This window comes from Malurus melanocephalus, unplaced genomic scaffold (genome assembly GCF_030028575.1).
Source record: "Malurus melanocephalus ecotype Western Australia unplaced genomic scaffold, MMel_1.1 scaffold_76, whole genome shotgun sequence".
In the NCBI taxonomy this organism is placed as follows: Eukaryota; Metazoa; Chordata; class Aves; order Passeriformes; family Maluridae; genus Malurus; species Malurus melanocephalus.
The window spans coordinates 2443805-2462640 of record NW_026623308.1 but is presented as its reverse complement, the minus strand read 5'-3'; the positions used below and the strand labels follow the sequence as shown (position 1 = coordinate 2462640).

General features: G+C 39.6%; 1 protein-coding gene across 1 annotated transcript in view; it reads left to right on the top strand.

Moving 5' to 3' along the window:
- The first annotated feature begins 1268 nt into the window (after positions 1–1268).
- TTC39C (tetratricopeptide repeat domain 39C) overlaps positions 1269–18836 on the top strand; it is a 37464-nt gene continuing 19896 nt past the window's right edge. Inside the window, exons 1-5 of the mRNA XM_057367256.1 lie at positions 1269–1550; positions 11843–11891; positions 13394–13522; positions 14488–14602; positions 17948–18302. Coding sequence (XP_057223239.1) covers positions 1417–1550; positions 11843–11891; positions 13394–13522; positions 14488–14602; positions 17948–18302 — 782 coding nt within the window. The 5' untranslated portion in view covers positions 1269–1416. The remainder of the gene's footprint in view (positions 1551–11842; positions 11892–13393; positions 13523–14487; positions 14603–17947; positions 18303–18836) is intronic.

The following is an 18836-nucleotide window of genomic DNA, read 5'->3' as shown; positions in this document are numbered from 1 at the left end:
AAAAAAAAAAAAAAAAAAAAAAAAAAAAAAAAAAAAAAAAAAAAAAAAAAAGGATAAAAGAAAAATCAATTCTCTGGAAAGGAAAGCTGCTTTATCAGAGGAGTATTCTGGACTTCACTTCTTCACACTCTGGGCCCAGTGGCAGCTTCAGCTGCCACATCCCAGCCATGAAGAATCCCGAGGGGTTTTGCAACAAGAGATTGCAAAGAGATTGTGGAGAGCCCACCTGAGGGCAGGAGGGTGGGTGGCAGCCACTTGTGCCTGTGCAGTACCCGCCAGCACAGCAAGGTGAGGTGTGAGGCTGGGAAGGCRGCGCATGGAGGCAGGGGAAGGTCCCCACATGGACACCAATAATCCAGGTATCAGTGCCTGCCTTTCTCCTGATGGTGTGCCATCCTCAGAGCTGGGGGTACGGCAGCCACAGGCAGAGTCAGCATTGGCCAACCGTGTCCTGRAGRGCATCAGGCACAACATCGCCAGCYGGGCAAGGGAGGGGATTGTCCTGCTCTGYTCTGSRCTGGGGCGGCCTCACCTCGAGTGCTGTGTGTAGTTTTGATCACCACAATGGAAGACAGACACTGAGCCATTAAAAGTGTCCAAGGGAAGGCAACAAAGATGTTGAAGGGTCTGAAAGAGAAGCCACGTGAGGAGCAGCTTAAGTCACTTTGCTTGTTCGRCCTGGAGACTGAGGGGATACCTCATTCAACATCCTCGTGAAGGGAAGCAGAGGRGCAGACACTTTTCTCTGTGGTGACCAGTGACARGACTCGAAGGARTKAAGTTGYRTCAGGGGWGGTTTAGATTGRATATTARTAAAASGTTMTTCACCCAGASGGTGCTTGAGCACCGAAGAGGCTCCCCGGTGGTCACAGCACTAAATCTGTCAAGAGTTGAAGAAGCATTTGGACAATGCTCTCAGGCGCATAGAGAAATTCCTGGAGTATCTGTGCAGGGACAGGAGTTGAACTCGAAGACCCTTATGGATCCCTTCTAAACCAAGCCATGCTGTGATTCTGCSAAAGGCGGCTGAGGGCTGCGCACGGAGAGATGTCAGCGCAGCCCCGCCACAGCAGGAGCCGCCCGGCYGCCGCTGCGCCCCCAGCCCCTCACGGGCCCCGCGCCTGCGCGGCCTCGCGGCTGCGGCTGCGCGTTCGGGCGCGGGGCAGCGCCGCCGCTTTCGGAGCGATTGCGGGAGCGGAGCGGCTGCGGCGCGGGCGGCGGCACCGGCACCGAGTTCGCGCCTCCGCGGGCACCGGGCCCTCCCGGCTCCTCCCGGCTCCTCCCGCAGGCGCGCCGAGGCAGCACCAAGCTGCCCGGGAAGGGACGGGCGGATAGGCAGGCAGCTGGGTAGGTAGGTACGTAGGTAGGAAGGTAGGGCAGAGTCCGCTGGGTCCCGCTGCCTCCTTCCTCATCGTCATGGCCGGCTCGGAGCAGCGGGAGGACGGGGAAGCGCCGCTGCCCATCGAGGATTCGGAGCTGGCGCTAGCCGGCATCAACATGCTGCTGAACAACGGCTTCCGCGAGTCCGACCAGCTCTTCAAGAAATACAGGTCAGTCACGGCCGCCCCTCCGCCGCYAGTTCCCCGGGCCCCCTCCCGCGGCGCGGCCCCCTCCGACCCCCGCGGGCGGGAGGTGAGCGGGCGGCGGGGCCGTGGGCGCGCAGGGAGCTCTGGTGCGGGCAGCCTCGCCCTGCCCGGCTGTCGGAGCGAGGAGGGTCCGTGCTGCCGGTCGCTGACTCGGTCAGCGCGCTTTCGTGGGAAAGGGGAAGCGCGTTACACGGAATGACAGAGTGGGTCAGGTTGGAAGGGACCAAGTGGGTTGTCTGGTCCAACGGCCCTGCTCAAGCAGGTCATCCTAGAGCACATGGCACAGGATTGCTTCCAGACCATTCGTGAATGTCTCCAGTGAGGAAGACTCCACGAGCTCTCTGARCAATCTGTTCCCATGCAGGGTCACTAACACGGTAAAAAAGTTCTTCCTCATGTTCAGGTGGAATTTTCTGTGCATCGGTTTCTGTCGGTTGCCTCTTGTCATACTGCTTGGTACCATGGAGAACAGCTTGGCTCCATCCTCTTGACRCCCTCTCTTTAGATATTATACACATTGGTGAAGTCCCTTCCCAGTCGTCTCGAATCTGAACAGGCCCAACTCCCTCACCCTTCCTCTTAAGAGAGGTGTTGCAGTCCCCCAGTCATCCTCATTGGCCTCTGTTGGACCCGCTTCAKGAGCTCCATAGCTCCTTCATACTCGGGAACATAGAACTGGACACAGCTCTTCGGTTGTGACTTCACCAGGGCTGAGTGGAGGGGCAGGATCACATCCCTCAACCTCTGGCAATGCTCTTCCTAATGCATCCCAGGATTCTCTTGGCCTTCTTGGCCACAAGGGCTCGGGTGTGTGGTGTGCTGTGCTGGGGGTTGTCTGGCGCCCTGTTGGAAAGGTGGAGAAGGGCTCAACAGGGGTCCCTTGGTAGCAGTGATTGCGTTTGGCTGTCRTGTATGTGTAAACGCGCACGTGTGGCTGGAGATGTGTCCTGGGGGGTTTTCGCTCCGGTGCTCTGTGTGGTCTGATGCAGTCTTGAGCCAGCAGGGTGGCAATGAAAGGTCTGTGAGTGCTGTGTGATTGTCTTTAAGCTGTAAGATTATGTTCATAATGCCCACATACATCACTTCTAAGTTTCTGTGGTAAGTAGGCATCTGCTAAGGATGGCATTAGTGCAGCTGTGTGAGTCAGGCTTWAAGAAAAGCTTACCCTACCTGTCCTTGCTTTTATTCTTAGGACTACTGTCTTCCACCCGAGTTTGAGCTGCTGTAATTGTGCATACATTCTAAATAATTAATATGCACTCTACTGCTGTTGTCTGTATGATTAAAAAAGACTTTGGTTGACTTAAAATAGAACTTCATAGTGATCGTATATTATGTACTTAAATCTTGTTTACAGAGTGGATGGTTGGAAGTAGAGTGCGGGGAATAAGAAAAATTAAGAACATTCCTGTTAGTAGTAACAATGGCATAACAGCTAGTGTGTAGCTGCAACAGTCTAATATTATATGTGTAATTTTGTCTCTCGAATATTCTGCTATGTAACACAAAATACTGTTGCGTAGAACTAACTGGAATATAGCAAGTGACAGGCAAGGTCCAATTCTGCATTCCTCACATGCATGAACTCCAAGATCATGATGTGCAACTCAGCACTGCCAAGACCACCACTAAACCCCCRTCTGTCATTGTCATGTTTGTGTCACATGAACTTGCATTCTATGAGTTACTCACTTCTTGAGTATTTCTTTCTTATKAAGTCATTAGTTGTTCTGTTTATCTAAAGAACCTGTTGGTTTTGGTTGCTTGCTTTGTGTTGTGTAATTTTTTTAAGGTGCCAGTTAAGGAGCACTCAGTGAAGTTTCCTCTCCTCCACTTTTGCTTGTGCTAGCCCATTGCTTTCTTTCTGTAGTGTGAATCTGGAAATAGTCTAGGAATTCTAAATATGTGATGCTTYGTACATTTTAAAGTAGTGCTGGGGAGTAAAATTGTTAAGATTCCTGTTCTCAAAATGCAGTTTAGTCCACCATTGAAAGGGTGAATAATGATTTCTTCTGCAAACTGTTCTCTTGGTTATCTAGAAGGTTTAATTGGTAAAGATATCTTAAATGCAGAAACTTACCAATCTTTTTTTTTGCCAGGTGCAGGCTTTTGTTTGATTTTATCAAGAAGTGCCTCTGAGTTTGGTGTACTTCTTGATCCTGGCTTTTAAACACCACCTTCAAGGAGCAAATAGCAAATATTAATATGATTAATAGTTTATGGTTCATAAATTGATAATTGCTGTCTCAGGGCTGGAGATTTTCACAGTCATTTAAAARCTTTGTCCTTCATCCCAAAATTTGTAGCAGGCTTCTTCTTGCTGTGAACTAATAAACCCTTATTGAACTGCAGATTAACTGCATGTTGAAAGTTTGCATTTTGTATAGGAGAGAAAATACAGCAACATATGCTCAATTTCCTATAAACCTGAATTCTGGATACATGTGCATTGAGGTCCACTTGTTTTTCCCAACAGTTTATGGTTCTGTGCTTGTCTTGAATGTGTTCTTTCTGCAAGGACTTAAGTAATRCTATTATATGTTTCTTTGCATGCAGTCTTAAATGAGTGCTTTTTTGTTGGTGTGTGCTGGGAATTATGAAATAGAACCCRTCCTAAATGGAGCTGGTAAACCGAATGAGGAGTGTTTAGAAGCTCCCTATAATTTAATAAAGATGTTTGTAGTTTGTGGTACTACAGGTCACAGATGTTTGAGGAATGCAGCTTTTTTTACTTAATATGAGTGTTGTCTGTATTTCAAGTGACCTTTCTTGTAGAAGGTATTAATTCTAAATGACTGCCTGTGCAGGTAGTTAAGCTGTTTCAGAAGCTTAACTGTTACCAATTAATCCTGGAAGTGAAGAGTGGAGATACTTATTCAGGAAAACTTAGTTTCAGTAGCCACATCACTTAAACTACTTGAAACCATTTATTAGAAACTMGTGGTTTTGGTTCTGCTTTTTGTTACTTCAGTTTTTAATTCATTTGCCACCTGAAAGATCTGGTGAAAAAGTAATTAAAATCAGTGCTTCTGTCTTTATGGGGCAGTATGCAGCCTTGTCTWCAGCACAGGCAAGATGTGCTCTTCCACATTTTTACATCTTCCAGCAAGCTGACTGCTGAGCCTAAAATCAGTTGTATTTGAAAGCCTAAAACGAGTTATATTTGACCATTATTTGGTCATAATGCAGCCCTTTAGGAAACCAGAGTAGAAATTGCCTCTGTGTTTCATATGTATATCCACATGAGTAAAGTCTTATCTATGAAGAGTGGTGGTACTTTGGAACTATGTGCCRTGGAACCATTATTTCTGTGTTGGACATGGGAGAGTGGTATTTTGTATTTAGTTATTCTKGTGGTTACAGCTCATATATATGTACAGAGACTCTGATGAAGTCAGGCGAATATTCAGCTCTGTGCCAGGTGCAACATGTAGTTGGAACTGCATTGTGAAGCACTTAATGAATTGTCAGGTGTAGTTTGTCACTGGTTTTTGTTTAAAATTATACTTGAGGGAAAGATTGCAGGGTTTAAAAAACCGTCTGCATGTAGCATCTATGTCTGCCTATGCTTTTTCATGAGTTTATTTTTTYAAGAAGTCTAAATCCTCTACCTGCTAGTGGTGGTAACATTCTGAACATGAATCAAATACCACTGGATGTGATGTTTTCATAGACTGTTCTAGACTGCATCACTGTCTTTAATGCTTGTAACTGTGTTAGGTTCCCTCAGTGTGGGCTCATTTGAAACTGTCAGATATAAATCTTTCCATTCGGCTTGAACAATGCTGACACCGTCCTAGTTCTCATCAGTTTAAACTTTTGAGTACCTGTGGAAGCTGCAAGAGATACAGAGGTTAACCAAGGACATAGGCATTGGAGATGGAGCCCTCAGGCAGCAGGATGGTGTTATTTTGGTGAAACACCCTGACACTAGCAGGAAAGCTGGAACTGGAATATTCTTTTTTCCCTTGTGGCTTTGTATTTCTAAATATGYAAGAAGGAAAGAAACTGTCAAAAGAACTTCTTTTTCTCTGATTCTTCACTTCTGAAAAGCATTTGCAATTCAAAAATGATTCAAAAACTTCCTCCAGCTAAGAGGAGAGAAGACTGYCTAAAATAAAGTCAGGAGTTTTTTGCTGAGTGTTGACTCACAACATAAATCATTGAATCACAGAATATCCTGAGTTAGAAGTGACCCATCATGATCAATGAATTCAACTCCTGGCCCTGCACAGGACAGCTCCAAGAATCTCTCCATGTACCTGTGATTATTGTCCAAACACTTCTTGAACTCTTGTCAGGCTTGGTGCTGTGACCACTCTCCTGAGGAGCCAGAGTCCAACCACAGTCCGGGTGAAGAAGCTTTTCCCAAAAGATCTTACCTAAATCTCCCATGATGCAGCTTCATGCCTTTCCCTTGAGTCCTGTCACTCATGACATGGTCATGAGAGAGAAGAGATGAGTGTTTACCCCTCCTTTTCCCCTCATAAGGAAGTTGTAGGCTGCARTGAAGTCTCTTTTCTGTCTTCTCTGGTCTGGACAAGCCAAGTCATCTCAGCCACTCCTCATATTGCTTCCCTTGAGGCCCTTAATCACCTTTGTGGCCCTCCTTTGGATGCTCTCTGATAGATTTGTATCTTTCTTATATTGTGGTACCCAAAACTGCACACAGGTCTCGAGTTGAGGCCGCCCCAGTGCAGAGCAGACAATTGCATCCTTTGAYTGCATGACAGCTCTGTGCCTGATGTACCCCAGGACACATGGCTGGCCCTCCTGGCTGCCAGGGCAATAAATCATGAAATCAAGGCTATTATCTCACAAGAAATCCAGCAATCCTCTGTCTCCTCAATGTACGAAAGGAACATTTGACTCTGCATGAATGACTCTTACATCTGAGAGGGCATGATAAGGTTTTCAACTTCCATCTGAATGGAAAAAAATTACACAAGATGATGAATAAGATGTATATAATAAAGTAATTTCAAAAGAAGAAAATGAAGATGATGTAGAGGAAATGTGATTCTAAGACAATATGTGTAAAGATTTAAAGAATCGGGCCAGTGTAGAAAAATATGCTGTACAACCTGCTGGACTAAAGCAGAATGTGGAGAATTGGAAGCTGGTGCAAATGTGAAAAAAGCTTAGTGTGGTTGCTTAAAAAAACTGAAATTAATTTGAAGTTGGCATGTTATTAGCAGATACACAAAGTTAGCAATGGACCAGAATTTCATTATGGGTAGGCATTTGAACCTTGTATTACCAATTCAAAATGCTGTCTGTGGCGCAAAATACTTTTGACCCAAATGCAGGTTGAGACAAGGTGACATTAAGCCAGCATTGATCAGAAGGTAGCTTATGGTCCCTGTATGGGCTGTCTAATTGCTGCTGAAATTCTTGCTTATGTRGCTCAGCAAAAGAACTTGAAGAGCAAAAATTAAGTGATTTAGTAGATGCTGCARTAGCTTCTCCAGAGATAAGGACAGCAGAGCGATAGCTGACGTCAGTCAGTTGGACGAAGGATGATAGCATCTGGATTGGCAGTGTGAGAATAAATCGTGAGTGCCCTGCAAGCAACCCTGTGTGCTTYTGTTTGGGCAGAAATAGGCAGAGGAGCAGCTGCTAGATGGATATATAGAAAGGGGAGTTATTTACAAGGCAAGTGATTTTTAGTAGCAGTATTCTAAATGTGTACCTTAGTAATGTAAGATTTCATTGCTCAAGGCTAGGCAAGGTAATAGTGATGCACATAAAATCACCATCAGTTTTCCAGCTGTGTGGATAGATTRGAAATATTTTAAGCATTCTGCAGTTCAAGTCTTCTAAGACCTGGGTACACAGAGATGATTACATTGAGTGTWACTCTTAGTTTTTGTGGCCTTCATGACAGAGACAGGTGGTGTTGCCAGAAGAAGTGGTAGAAAGGGTAGAGGGAGGTTGAGAGATCTGTTAGCRTATGGAGCAGTATCTGGTGACTAGAAGTCCAGGGGAGGGTGACAGAAAGCTAAACTAAAATCTGGGTTTATAACTTGGGAGGTTAGAAATCAGGTTTGGTGAAGGTGGCAGAAGAGGTGTGATAGTAAGCAGATCTTATTTTAACACCAAAGAAATTATAACTCTGTGAAAGATACAAATGCTGTAAAGACTTTTTACTCTTGTTAGTGCACCMATTCTTTGAACTTTAGTGAGATATTTCAGGTTGTTGTGATAGGATAGAYATATTTTTGTTTAAATCTACTTCAGAAGCTCAGAGATGTTAARGAAGTTGCATGATGGTCAGCTAAGCTGCCATAGTTTGTTGTGGAAAGTAAGTTTGGTCAGGTYGGCAAAAAAGGTTTTGTTGAAGTCCTTAATTCTTATAGATTAAGAGAGTGCAAGCGGAGAGTTAGTACMAATCTGCTGTTATAACTAGCTTGTCTCTTAACTTTGTAAATAGTTTTCACTGTAAAGATGCAACAGAAAATGCTTTTCTTAATCTCCAGTGTTTCARGATTGTGCATCTAAAGTTCGGAGCCTGAAGTTAGAGCAAAACAATCTCCCATTAATTTGCAGAAGGGCAAAACAAATTGGATAAAAACTGGATAGAACAAGGCCACAGAATTACTTTTATATTCCTGAATTTCTGTTTTGGCTGTTTATTTCTAGTGAAAACAGAAATATATGCTTAGGTTTCAACTTCAGCATCACTCTCAGCGTGATGACTGGAATTCTTAGTGGACTATGGTTAAAATAGCAGTGCCTAGAAAAACAGTGAGGAAATGCTGGCTAGTTAATTACCTTAAATKTAAACCTGAGCTAGGCTGTAATCGTTTTAGACGCTGATGTGAAAAAGTGAAATACTTGGAAATAGCTGTCAAAAAAAGAGAAAATACTGAGAAGTAATTGATTTTGTTTGTTCGTTTTTGTGTGATTCAGTTCTGATTTCTTTTTTATTTTGAAATTGGGCTGTATTATCTCAGCTATCAAACCAATGCTTAAAACCTCTGCATGTTATCATCATGTGTGAAAATGGGGCAAGGCAAATGCCTTTCTTCTGAAAGTGAATTAATACTTTAAAGATTTACTGTGAAGTGGGGCAAATCAATCAGGATTTATTGGGAGAAGCAATGCCTTGTATAATGCTAGTTTATATACATGAAAGAAAGTTCTACTGAAGTGCTTTTAAGTTTTTGACTTAAGTTTAGTTACACATGTCAACTTTATTGATACGTAGGACCTTTTGCTGTGGTATCTTGCAGTAATGGTGTTAATAACACAGTTTCTTATGAAAAAGATACCTTCCAAGTCCTAGTTTCTTAGGTGAGGTGCAAACTATGTTTTATAAAATATGTCTGGAGACTGTATTTTTTTCCCTTTCATCGTTGAGCTAATTAAAAGTCTTGAGATTTTTTCTTTACCTAATGGAGGTTATAGCTTTCAAAGTCGTGAGGACAACTTAGGTAGTGCAGTGGCCTAGTGTTAATTTGTATTCAGTTCCACAGCTCCTGTTAGCATTGATGTGGCCTTGGTTTGCTGTTAGTATTTTCTCAAGTGCTGCCTCATTTTTTTGTTTCTTAACATCCTTAGAGTCTGTCAAAAAGGGTGAAAAGTCATGCCTGAAGGTGAAGATCGCCTACAAGGAGTTTGAGCCACTTTTGTGGGATTGTRTTTTTCCCAGAAACCTATTGTAATCATTAGTCACACCTCAGTTTTTACTGCCAGTACTATGGCACTGCAAATCTTTTTCCCGGCTTTTAAGGAAAGGATGGCTTTAAACTGTGTAAGAGTTTATCAGTCAACATAATACTCATAATGGTTGTTGTTTAAAACTGTATTTTAAACACTGAAATTACCTTACAAGATGATCTTCCAAAAAGCTGCAATTATAGTCTCTACCCAGTGACTATATAGGAAWGTGCTAGAAGTGTTCCTTATTTTCCTAAGAGTGATGACACAAACTCTGTGTGGGGAACTCCTACAGTGGAGTTTTCATGTTTTGATCRCCAAACTCCATGGACTCAACAGAAGCATCCCCCAGACATAGTATAATATTATGCATCGTGTTTTCTTGCTTCAGGGTCCTTTTGTGCTACGGTCCATATGTGCTGTAATGGCAATGCTTTTTATAGATTGAGTGACTGCAAGTTAAAAAGAACTGATCTGTGACATTTACCTCATATATTATAGCTGCTGATAATTTCATAATGGAATAATGATGTGGCTCTTGATTTTTTTTGTTGTTGTTTCATCTTTGATCATGGGGGATGAATTTGGAACAAAAGTAGCAGTGGTGTCAAGAGTKCAAGTGTGGAAGCAATTTTGATAGATCAGTTGAAAAAGATAAGYATGTACTTGGGGAAAAACTCAGGTCTATTCAGACAAATGTACATTAGAATACTTGGGCAAATTTTCATTGCTTGCAGTAAGTGCTTCAGTTTCTTTTGTAGTCTTTAAAGACCAGTTGGCTCTCAACTGTAGCTAGCCGCCTCATTTTTAACATCATTTTAACATTTTTTAGCTCCCCAGAGCTGCTTGCTTTCTATATACGTGAGTCTGAGGAAATGGAAAATGAAACATTTGGTGTATTTCTGAGCTTCCTTGTAATATGATGTAAATGCAGCTTTATACTTACGGACATAAAAATTACCTGTGTGATGTTCTGCAGTTTTAGATCAGTTAAGTGTTGRTAATGGAGGTGTGACCTTGAAACATGTGGTGAAGGTTGTGCTTGGGAGTATAGTGGTAAGAGTGGCTGCTGAATGGTCCCACACACCTCAGGAGYTGAAAAAGGGATTATGAGAGAGCGATGTGCCCTCTGCATCAGGAGTCCACGCTGGATGTGCCAGCTGCAGCAAGTGCAATTGGTGTGGCTGATTGCTGCTGCCTGTGTAACACAGCTGCTGGGAGAGCACAGTCCAGGTACTGAGTAGCAGAGACGTTTATTGGCAGCTGTTCGTTGTTGCCTGCCAACAAAGGAGGAAGTACCCAACCTATTTTTCTTTGGAAAAAACAATGAAAAAATGTGACAGCTTGTATTGATCTTACATTTAGGTGTATATCCAGAATTGAGCAATGTGTATAAAAAGGAAGGGTTTTTCCTCTTACAGCATGGTTTGTTTGTCTTCCCTGTTTTCTTTCTCATTATTCTTGTTCATGGTCTTGCTTTAAAATATTTATGCTAAATCAGAAAGTGATAAAAGGTGTGTGTGGAGGAAATATTGCTGACTACTTATTTTTTTTTAAAAAAAGGGAAGAGCCAAACTCTTGTATTATATGATATGGATTCACTACTGGAAATACATGTTTTAACAATATRCTTCTTTCTCCATGTTTTTCAAGTACCTATGCTATTTTAAAACTCTAATGTAATGCTCATAGAGCATAAAGTTGGAAACAAATGAAGTGTTTAATGTACTGATACATGTTTTTGTAGCCTAAATTACACTTCTTAAATCCTGGAAGTCTGTGTTTTTGTATAACTTGGCAGCCCATCACTGAGCAATATGAATTAATAGTACCACTGAGGTCCTGACAGTTTAATTTATTTCTTTTTCCAAGTGCCTCCTGTGTGTCATTATGTGCCTCGTGGTCTGTGTGGCAGTAGTAGTCCTGAAGCTTGAAACCTGTCTGATGTATTTCCAAGGTTTTGATTGCGTGAATTTTTTGATCTAGCTGTGATTTCATCCTTTGGGAATAGCCCTGTGAACAGAGTAAGTGAAGCATCTTAAAGCTATTCCACACAGTATAGTAAGGTACGGATTCTGAGCTTGAAACAAAAGAGCTGCAAAACCTTGAGCCTTGTAAGAACCTTGTATTTTCACTTCATTATGTAGTAGGTGCACTTTTTTATGGGTAGGTTAATTTAAATTCATAGAAACAGATGGCAATGTGAATCTCATAATAAAACCAGTTAACATTTGTTTGCTAGGACAAAATCGTAGTGATGGATCACGTGAGAAGAGTAGATATGGCAGATTTTTAACTTTCTGTAGATTTTTCTTTTGACCTGCACTAAAAGTATTTTGATGGCAGTGATTTCTCTTAACATATCTRTAGCTTAATACCCCAGAAATCTTTTTTTTAAAGATATTTTCAGCTTATTAAAAGAGGTGAAACTTTTGGTTTTGTGTTTCCATTATGTCTTGCATAATGTAACTTGTTACAAAAAACCCACCAAGATTTATTTGCAAGCATACTAGCTAAAACCAAGAAATTCAATATGGATTCTTATTACAGGAAATATGAACAAATATAGTAACTATTTTTTGTTTTCTTTACAGAAACCATAGTCCATTAATGAGTTTTGGAGCCAGTTTTGTCAGTTTTTTGGTAAGTAGGTGAGAGCACAGAGTATATATCTCTTGTGTTTCATGGTTGTTTGTGCATGCATGTGTTCATACYGGTTGATACTCTGAATTTGTCTCTTTTTATGAGACTAATTTTTTTCAAATTTTTACATTTAATGTAGCTAGAGAACAAGGCATTATGCTGTGTAAAGCTTGTTTACTCATGTGGTTTAAATAGAAAGTAAAGGTTCTGCAATTCAGCTTCTTAAATGTATGAAATATTTATGTGTTCCATTAACAGAGCCATAATAAAAAGTTCTCTTAAATGAGCAGTGGAGATACTTATTTTTTTTTATTTGATTAAAATAAAATTAATGAATGCCTGTTTTTCTGCTAACTTTTGTTATTGAAGATTTCTCCATTTCTCATACTGCGGGGTGAAAGTTGTTCATTCARTCCATTCACATTGCTTCAGTTTTGGATAGATGAGAACTGAGAATATTGATTRACCAAAAAGTCATAATAAGCAAGTTAGGTTTGTTTAATGCTTTTAAAAAAATGTATTAGAAATTATAAAGCCATGTATAAAGACTGAGCAGGTGTATTAGAAAATGTTTGGATCTTGATTTTTAGACTGTCATTATTCTGACTTTGCTGCTTGATCTTGGATCGCACCAGAAATTATCTAAGTTAATACCCTTTTTAAAGACAGAATTTATTGTAATATGTTAGAAATACATGATTTGTGAATGAAATAAATTTGAATTTTCTCTGGTATGCAATATGGAAAAATACAGTGGTTAGGAAACCTCCTGGGCCTTATKCTTGCTTTTAAGTCAGTGGAGGGGAGAAAGGAAAGAGAGAATTCAGATWAGGAGGCTTGCTTATCTGAATTGATGTGCAGAACCAATGCAACATCACAGTGTAGCATCAGAGGATCTTGAAAGTATCTTGCTTAGCTGCWGTTCTAAATATAGCACCAGCACTTGGTGTGCCTGTGTCATTCAGAGCTTTTGTTTAATAAGCTCTAAGAAAAGAAGTTACTCGGCCTGACATTTTTTTCAGTTGGTTCAGCAGTAGTTGCAGTCAGATGTGGTTTCTTCTTACCTATGTAGAGACTGTGGCTTTATTTTGAAGAATTTAATATCTCTTTGTTGTTACTGTTTTCAGAAGTCTGTTATTTACATGAATGAATTGCATAAAAGCAGATACCTGCACAGATGTAAAACATGCCTTACATAGAAAGGCATGTTTCAAAAAATTGAAAATGAATTTATAGGAATTTTTCTTCTGCTTAAAGTAGTGTGACAGTGCATTCAGTTTTACTGTGCATGAAGCTCTAAGATGGAGGTTAGCACTTAGTATGTTCTGAGATGTCTTGAAATTTTGGTAAGTACTCAATTTTCCAGTTTGGTGTTTCTGTGTTAGAAATATTTGTACTGATGTGTGTCTGTTAATACTGTAGTTTTTAGAAGTTTTATTGTCAAGCTCAATCATTAAAATATTTATGATTTTTATCATTGCCATGTGCTTGGTTTTTGATAGAATGCCATGATGACATTTGAAGAGGAGAAAATGCAACTGGCATGTGATGACTTAAAGGCAACWGAGAAACTTTGTGAAAGTGAAGAAGCCGGAGTTATAGAAACAATCAAGAATAAAATTAAAAAGAATGTAAGAACATACTTTGCATATTGAATAAATTTTTCTGGAAACTTTGTCTTCTTTGTATCCTGAATAAATCAATGATTTTTGGTATGTGAAGAGCAGTTGAGATTAATGACAAATTTGGAAATTAGATCAAAAATTTTGCTTGGATTTCCTAATTGTTCTGAAATACTCAGTCTCAGGTAATTCTTCTTCTAAAGCATTGGGTTGTGTTGATGTTAGTAATTGTTTTTTGAACATGTAAAATTTGTGACCWACTAAAATAATTTCAGGAAGCTTGTAGCCTGTCTAATTCAGGCTAACCTTAATTCATCTATGATCTAGTAATGTTCAAAATTTGTGACGTTGAGGCTGCAGATTGCTGTGAGCCAGGCATATTCCTGGGGAATTTTCCTTCCATTTTTAGATTTTTCGTTCTAAATAATAAAGGAAGAATAAAGCATGGAGATTCAGAACAAGTTTAAGTAGTAGTATAGAAGCATCCAGTGAGCAACCTGTCTAGTGTGACACAGCAGAACCACAGCAGAAAAAGAAGCCATTTCTCTTCGGTGTTTCGTTGCTTGGTAAAGTGTTGAACCTGGCGTACTTCACTCTCTGCTCTTAAGAGGCACTGTGTTTTTCCTACCATGTCATACACCCATTTCTGTGTTCTTCCTATTTAATATCTTTTAATTAYATGTCTAGTGTGTTTAGTAATAATTAAATGAAATTTAATCTGTTYTGACTATTTGTAGCACTTAGGGAAAAGTAACTGGTGGTATATGTATAAAATTTGTCTGTTAAGTAAGACTTTGCTTGGTGATCTGTCCAAGAAATTTTAGTATAGTTTTGAACTTCAAAATGCTGAGTTAAGTTAGTAACAATACTACCACTTGGCATTAATTTTGGATTTTTGAATTTCTCAGATTTAGACAAGTATTGTCTATTACCTTAATATTTTTCTGTGCTCTGTGTTTGTATATTCCAAACAGGTTGATGGACGAAAATCCACTCTATCCATGATAGATCGTCTACAAAGGCAAATAATTGTAGCAGACTGTCAAGTCTACTTGGCTGTGCTCTCGTTTGTAAAACAAGAGTTATCAGGTGTGCTGTGGCTTTCATGTTTAGACATATTTTAACATGGTGTCTTTTTTATAAAGCTTGATCATAAAATTGCCATATGGCTATCAGTAGAAATGGTTGTTTTGTAAGAAGGAGCACAGTTCCATTTGAAACATTCCAAGATTGGTACACTTAYAGAGGTATTTCACCTTTGTCTAGGTAGTGATGAAAAAAGAGATGGATTGCTATAAATCAATTCTTTTTCTTTTTTTGCATTCCAATAATCATACTTAATTGATTCTCCATAGACAAGTTTGCATGTTCTCATACAGGTGTTGGAGGAGYTGGGATGAAGATGGGTAGCATCTGTGTGCTTTATGGCCTGCAAGATAAAAGAGGCTGTTAAATCCAGGTCACTGGGAAAATCCTGGTGTTCCATATGTATTCTGTTCATGACAATTCAGGGATGTGAGAAACTGCCAGTGAAAGCAATTTTAAATGAGTGTGCTGAAGATGGAACTGCTGAATCAGTTCGTACTCTCTGGTCACCAGAGTGTGTCCTTGCATGCSAAAGAGGATAATCCTGTCGTGTTGAATACAAACCCCTCTTTTTGACTGCAGAGCTGTTTCTGATGTTTCCTTGCAGTCCTGCATGTCTTGCACAATCTTAAAATGTGCCTTTATCCATAAGTTTATAGAAAATCTGATCAAGGTCATCTCAGACCCTACCATATGAGTGAAACCCAGAGATAGCAGACAGACCAGATTGAAAGCTCTACTGATCTGAAAGGAAATGGGGAAATAACATTCAGATTATTTAAAATAACGCTTAAGATTTTTAGTCAAGGATGTAATCCTTTCTGTGAAGTGGAGACTTGTTTTATTCCAAGCTATGGCATCAAGAATATGTTTGGTTCTTGCTAGCAGAAATCAGAGGCTATTTGTCTGTTTTATTTGTTGGGCTGCAATAGGGTTGTCTTGCTATTTTTGTTGCAGGTCTGGTGGTTTATTTTTTTTCCTCCCTCTTGAAGCTTTTTTCCCTTGTTTCCATATGTATTCTGCAGCTGCATAACTGGGTTGGATGCTGTATGAAGGTGGTGTCTATTCCTTTTCTCTCTTGTCTGCAGCTCAGAGAACTGAAGTGGGTAGCAGAGAGTTGCAAAACATGCAGTATATTTGGGTTATTCTACTGAGTAAAAAATATCCCTGAAATCCTAAGTTAAAATTCCAAGCAGCTAGATGCTACCTCTGTGACTGCTAGTTACTGACATTGCTGAGCTATTTGATCCATTATTTCATGTTTGAAAGTATATTATCTTTATGTATGTACATTCCATGTTTTATTGTATTTCTGTACAGAAAYAGCAACCAAATTATTGAAATGAGTGTAATTTCACAAAAAGAAGCAACCCAGGAGACAAACACTTCTGATCAGTGGATGGGCAAAAAATTCCTTGTGTTTTTCTTCCTGGAACAGTTTGACAAGAAGCATATGATGCCACGCAAGTTGGCTTCTCATATGCTTAACACATTTTAAATTTTCTTTTCCACCCTGGTGGATGTATTAGAAATAGTTTCATCATGAAGTTGGTGACAGAGCAAATTACAGTAGCTTCCTATGGCAATACTTGGTATTTACCAGCTTTTCTTGGTATTTACCACTGCTGTCATAGATCTGAYTACTTTCATGTTGGGAGGTCAGCTCAGTGATTTGGCTTGGTTTAATTTTTRTGTTTAAAAAGTCAAAAATTCATTGCTTTAATTCATTAGATTGTTTTATATTGGAATATCAATATATAATATATATATTATCATAATATTGATCATAAATTATGGTGAATTGTTAATGACAGCAGTTCACTTTACACTTTAATGGAAGTAAAGTGTAAAACTACTTTTTTTTTCCCATACATCTTTTCCATTTCATGCTTGCATTGTAACACAATGGTTAGCTKTGGGCAGAATCACTATCTGTAGGATAAGTAAAATGTGGGGTGTTCTTRTTCCTGGTGTGCTGCATTGCTGTGCATAGTTGCATAAGCATTCATCATTTGGTGAACCACATAACTTCTAAAAAACTCTGTGCAACCAAAAAGTGACCTAATTGCTTAAAATTGGAGTAATGTTAGTCTTCTAATGCAGCTGAACCATGGCAGGGGGTTAATTTTTATCTAGTGTTTTTATATGCATGTCAAGAGAAGGATTCATTGGTTTTTTAATGTTTTCAAGTTCATGTTGACAGAACCCATCTGTCATAACTGAGAATACAAATTTTACAGTCTTTCTCTTTACAGTTTTTTAAGACTATTGAACTGTCTTCATCTCCTCCTCATATAACAAGAATCCAAAAAAAGGGAGTCTAGTCTGTGATGTTACTTTTTCTAGAAATGTTGGGGTTTTTTGTGATTTGGAAGGGTTTTTGTCAAATGCATCAAAAGCTTTTAAAGTATTGCTTGTATTAATAGCATCTTRCTTTACTTTGACATACCCCACCTGTTACAATCTAATTCTGGCATTACTTATAACACTGATCTTTGCAATTTGGCTATATTTGTTTAGAACACTGCTGCTATAATCATGTTTTTATTTTATTTTTAGTTAGTCGCTGCAGTGCCTAACTCTCGGGGCTCTGTCACAGTTAAAATGCTGTTGTCTGTTCTTACAGATGTGTGCAAGGATATTCTCTGCTTGTTTGCTGTCTAACATTTCTTATTGTTCACAGATGTACTTAAAACCAAGATGATGGCTGTGTAAATAGGCAAATTGAACATCTTCATCTTTTGATGCCAGGGCTTTCTTTATCCTGCTATAAAGATCATAGACTGAGAATKCTGTCATTCTCAACTAAGAATGCTCAAGATCAGATTTCTAGGGAAATTCAGGTACCCTTACTGCATTTAAAATTGAAGAAGCTAGACAGCTGAAAAATAATTGAAAACTATAATGCAAAGGAAAGGCTTTTCTTTGTATTTTCCCATCAACTGTCTTTTAATACAATTTGGACTTAAGAGAGGAGGTGTAATCTCTTCTGAATTTTGCTTCTCTGTTTGCTAGGCAGCTGTTTTATCTGCGCACTATAGTGGAGCAAAATCCAGCATTAAATTCTTTGATTCTTCTCATTCTCTCTGACAGCTGTGCTGCCACATCACTGACTGGAGGTKCCTTTGTGTTGTGTGCTGCTGTAAAGTCTGTGGTTGTAAACCCTGAAGTTTGTAGTGCCCAGTATGCAAGACCTCTCTGAGGGAACAGTAGCTATTACAAAATCCTTTATACTATAAGTTCATTCAAAAAGAGCATCCTGGGATTGGAAAATAACATTTACTACTTAGGATGTTCCGCTTCTGAAATATGTCCTTGAAGTATTTCTTTTCTTCCTTGATTTTTTAGCATACATAAAAGGTGGGTGGATACTCCGAAAAGCCTGGAAAATTTACAATAAGTGCTATACGGACATTAATACACTTCAGGAAATATATCAGAAGAAAACAACTCAGGAATCCTTGACTTCTGATGCTGCAAATGATAATCATATTGCTGCAGAAGGTGTAACGGAGGATTCGCTAAACAGACTGAAAGGTGCTGTTAGCTTTGGATATGGACTTTTTCATCTTTGCATATCCATGGTGCCCCCAAACCTGCTCAAAATCATCAACCTGCTGGGTTTTCCTGGAGACCGCCTACAGGGGCTTTCCTCACTGATGTATGCAAGTGAAAGTAAGGACATGAAGGCCCCTTTAGCTACGTGAGTAGCTATATTGAAATGCTTTGGTAGATAACTTAGTACTAAAAGTAAGTAACTGGGAAAAAGTCAAAACCAAAAAGTCATGTTGCTTTAAAGGAAACAACAGCAGGTAAAATAAAATGGTAGTTTGTTGCTTAACATACCATGGTTTAGTAAATTTGTCACTTAGTCCTGGATAAGATCTCTCTGCTGTTAATTATTTACATGTATTTGGGGTTTGGGTCAGTATTTTGCTGTATTCTTCAGTACCTGTAATTCTAATGTYGCGTAATTTAAAGGCCAGCAGAGTAAATAAAAGCTCCTCCTGAAGGCTGTGTAAATTTACCTGAGTTACGTTCTCTGCTGTGGAGAGCATACTGCTTTGTATGAGTCATTGATCTCATTTAGCTATTTTTTCTTACTACTAAGCTAAGATGTTTTCAGTTGTAATTTTTTTTTGTTGTTGTTTTAGCATCTCAGTAAAATGAGATGTTCCTTGTATTATTTTTAAAGGAATATTTTTTGTGTACTCTTTTTCACAAGACTTYATGCTGT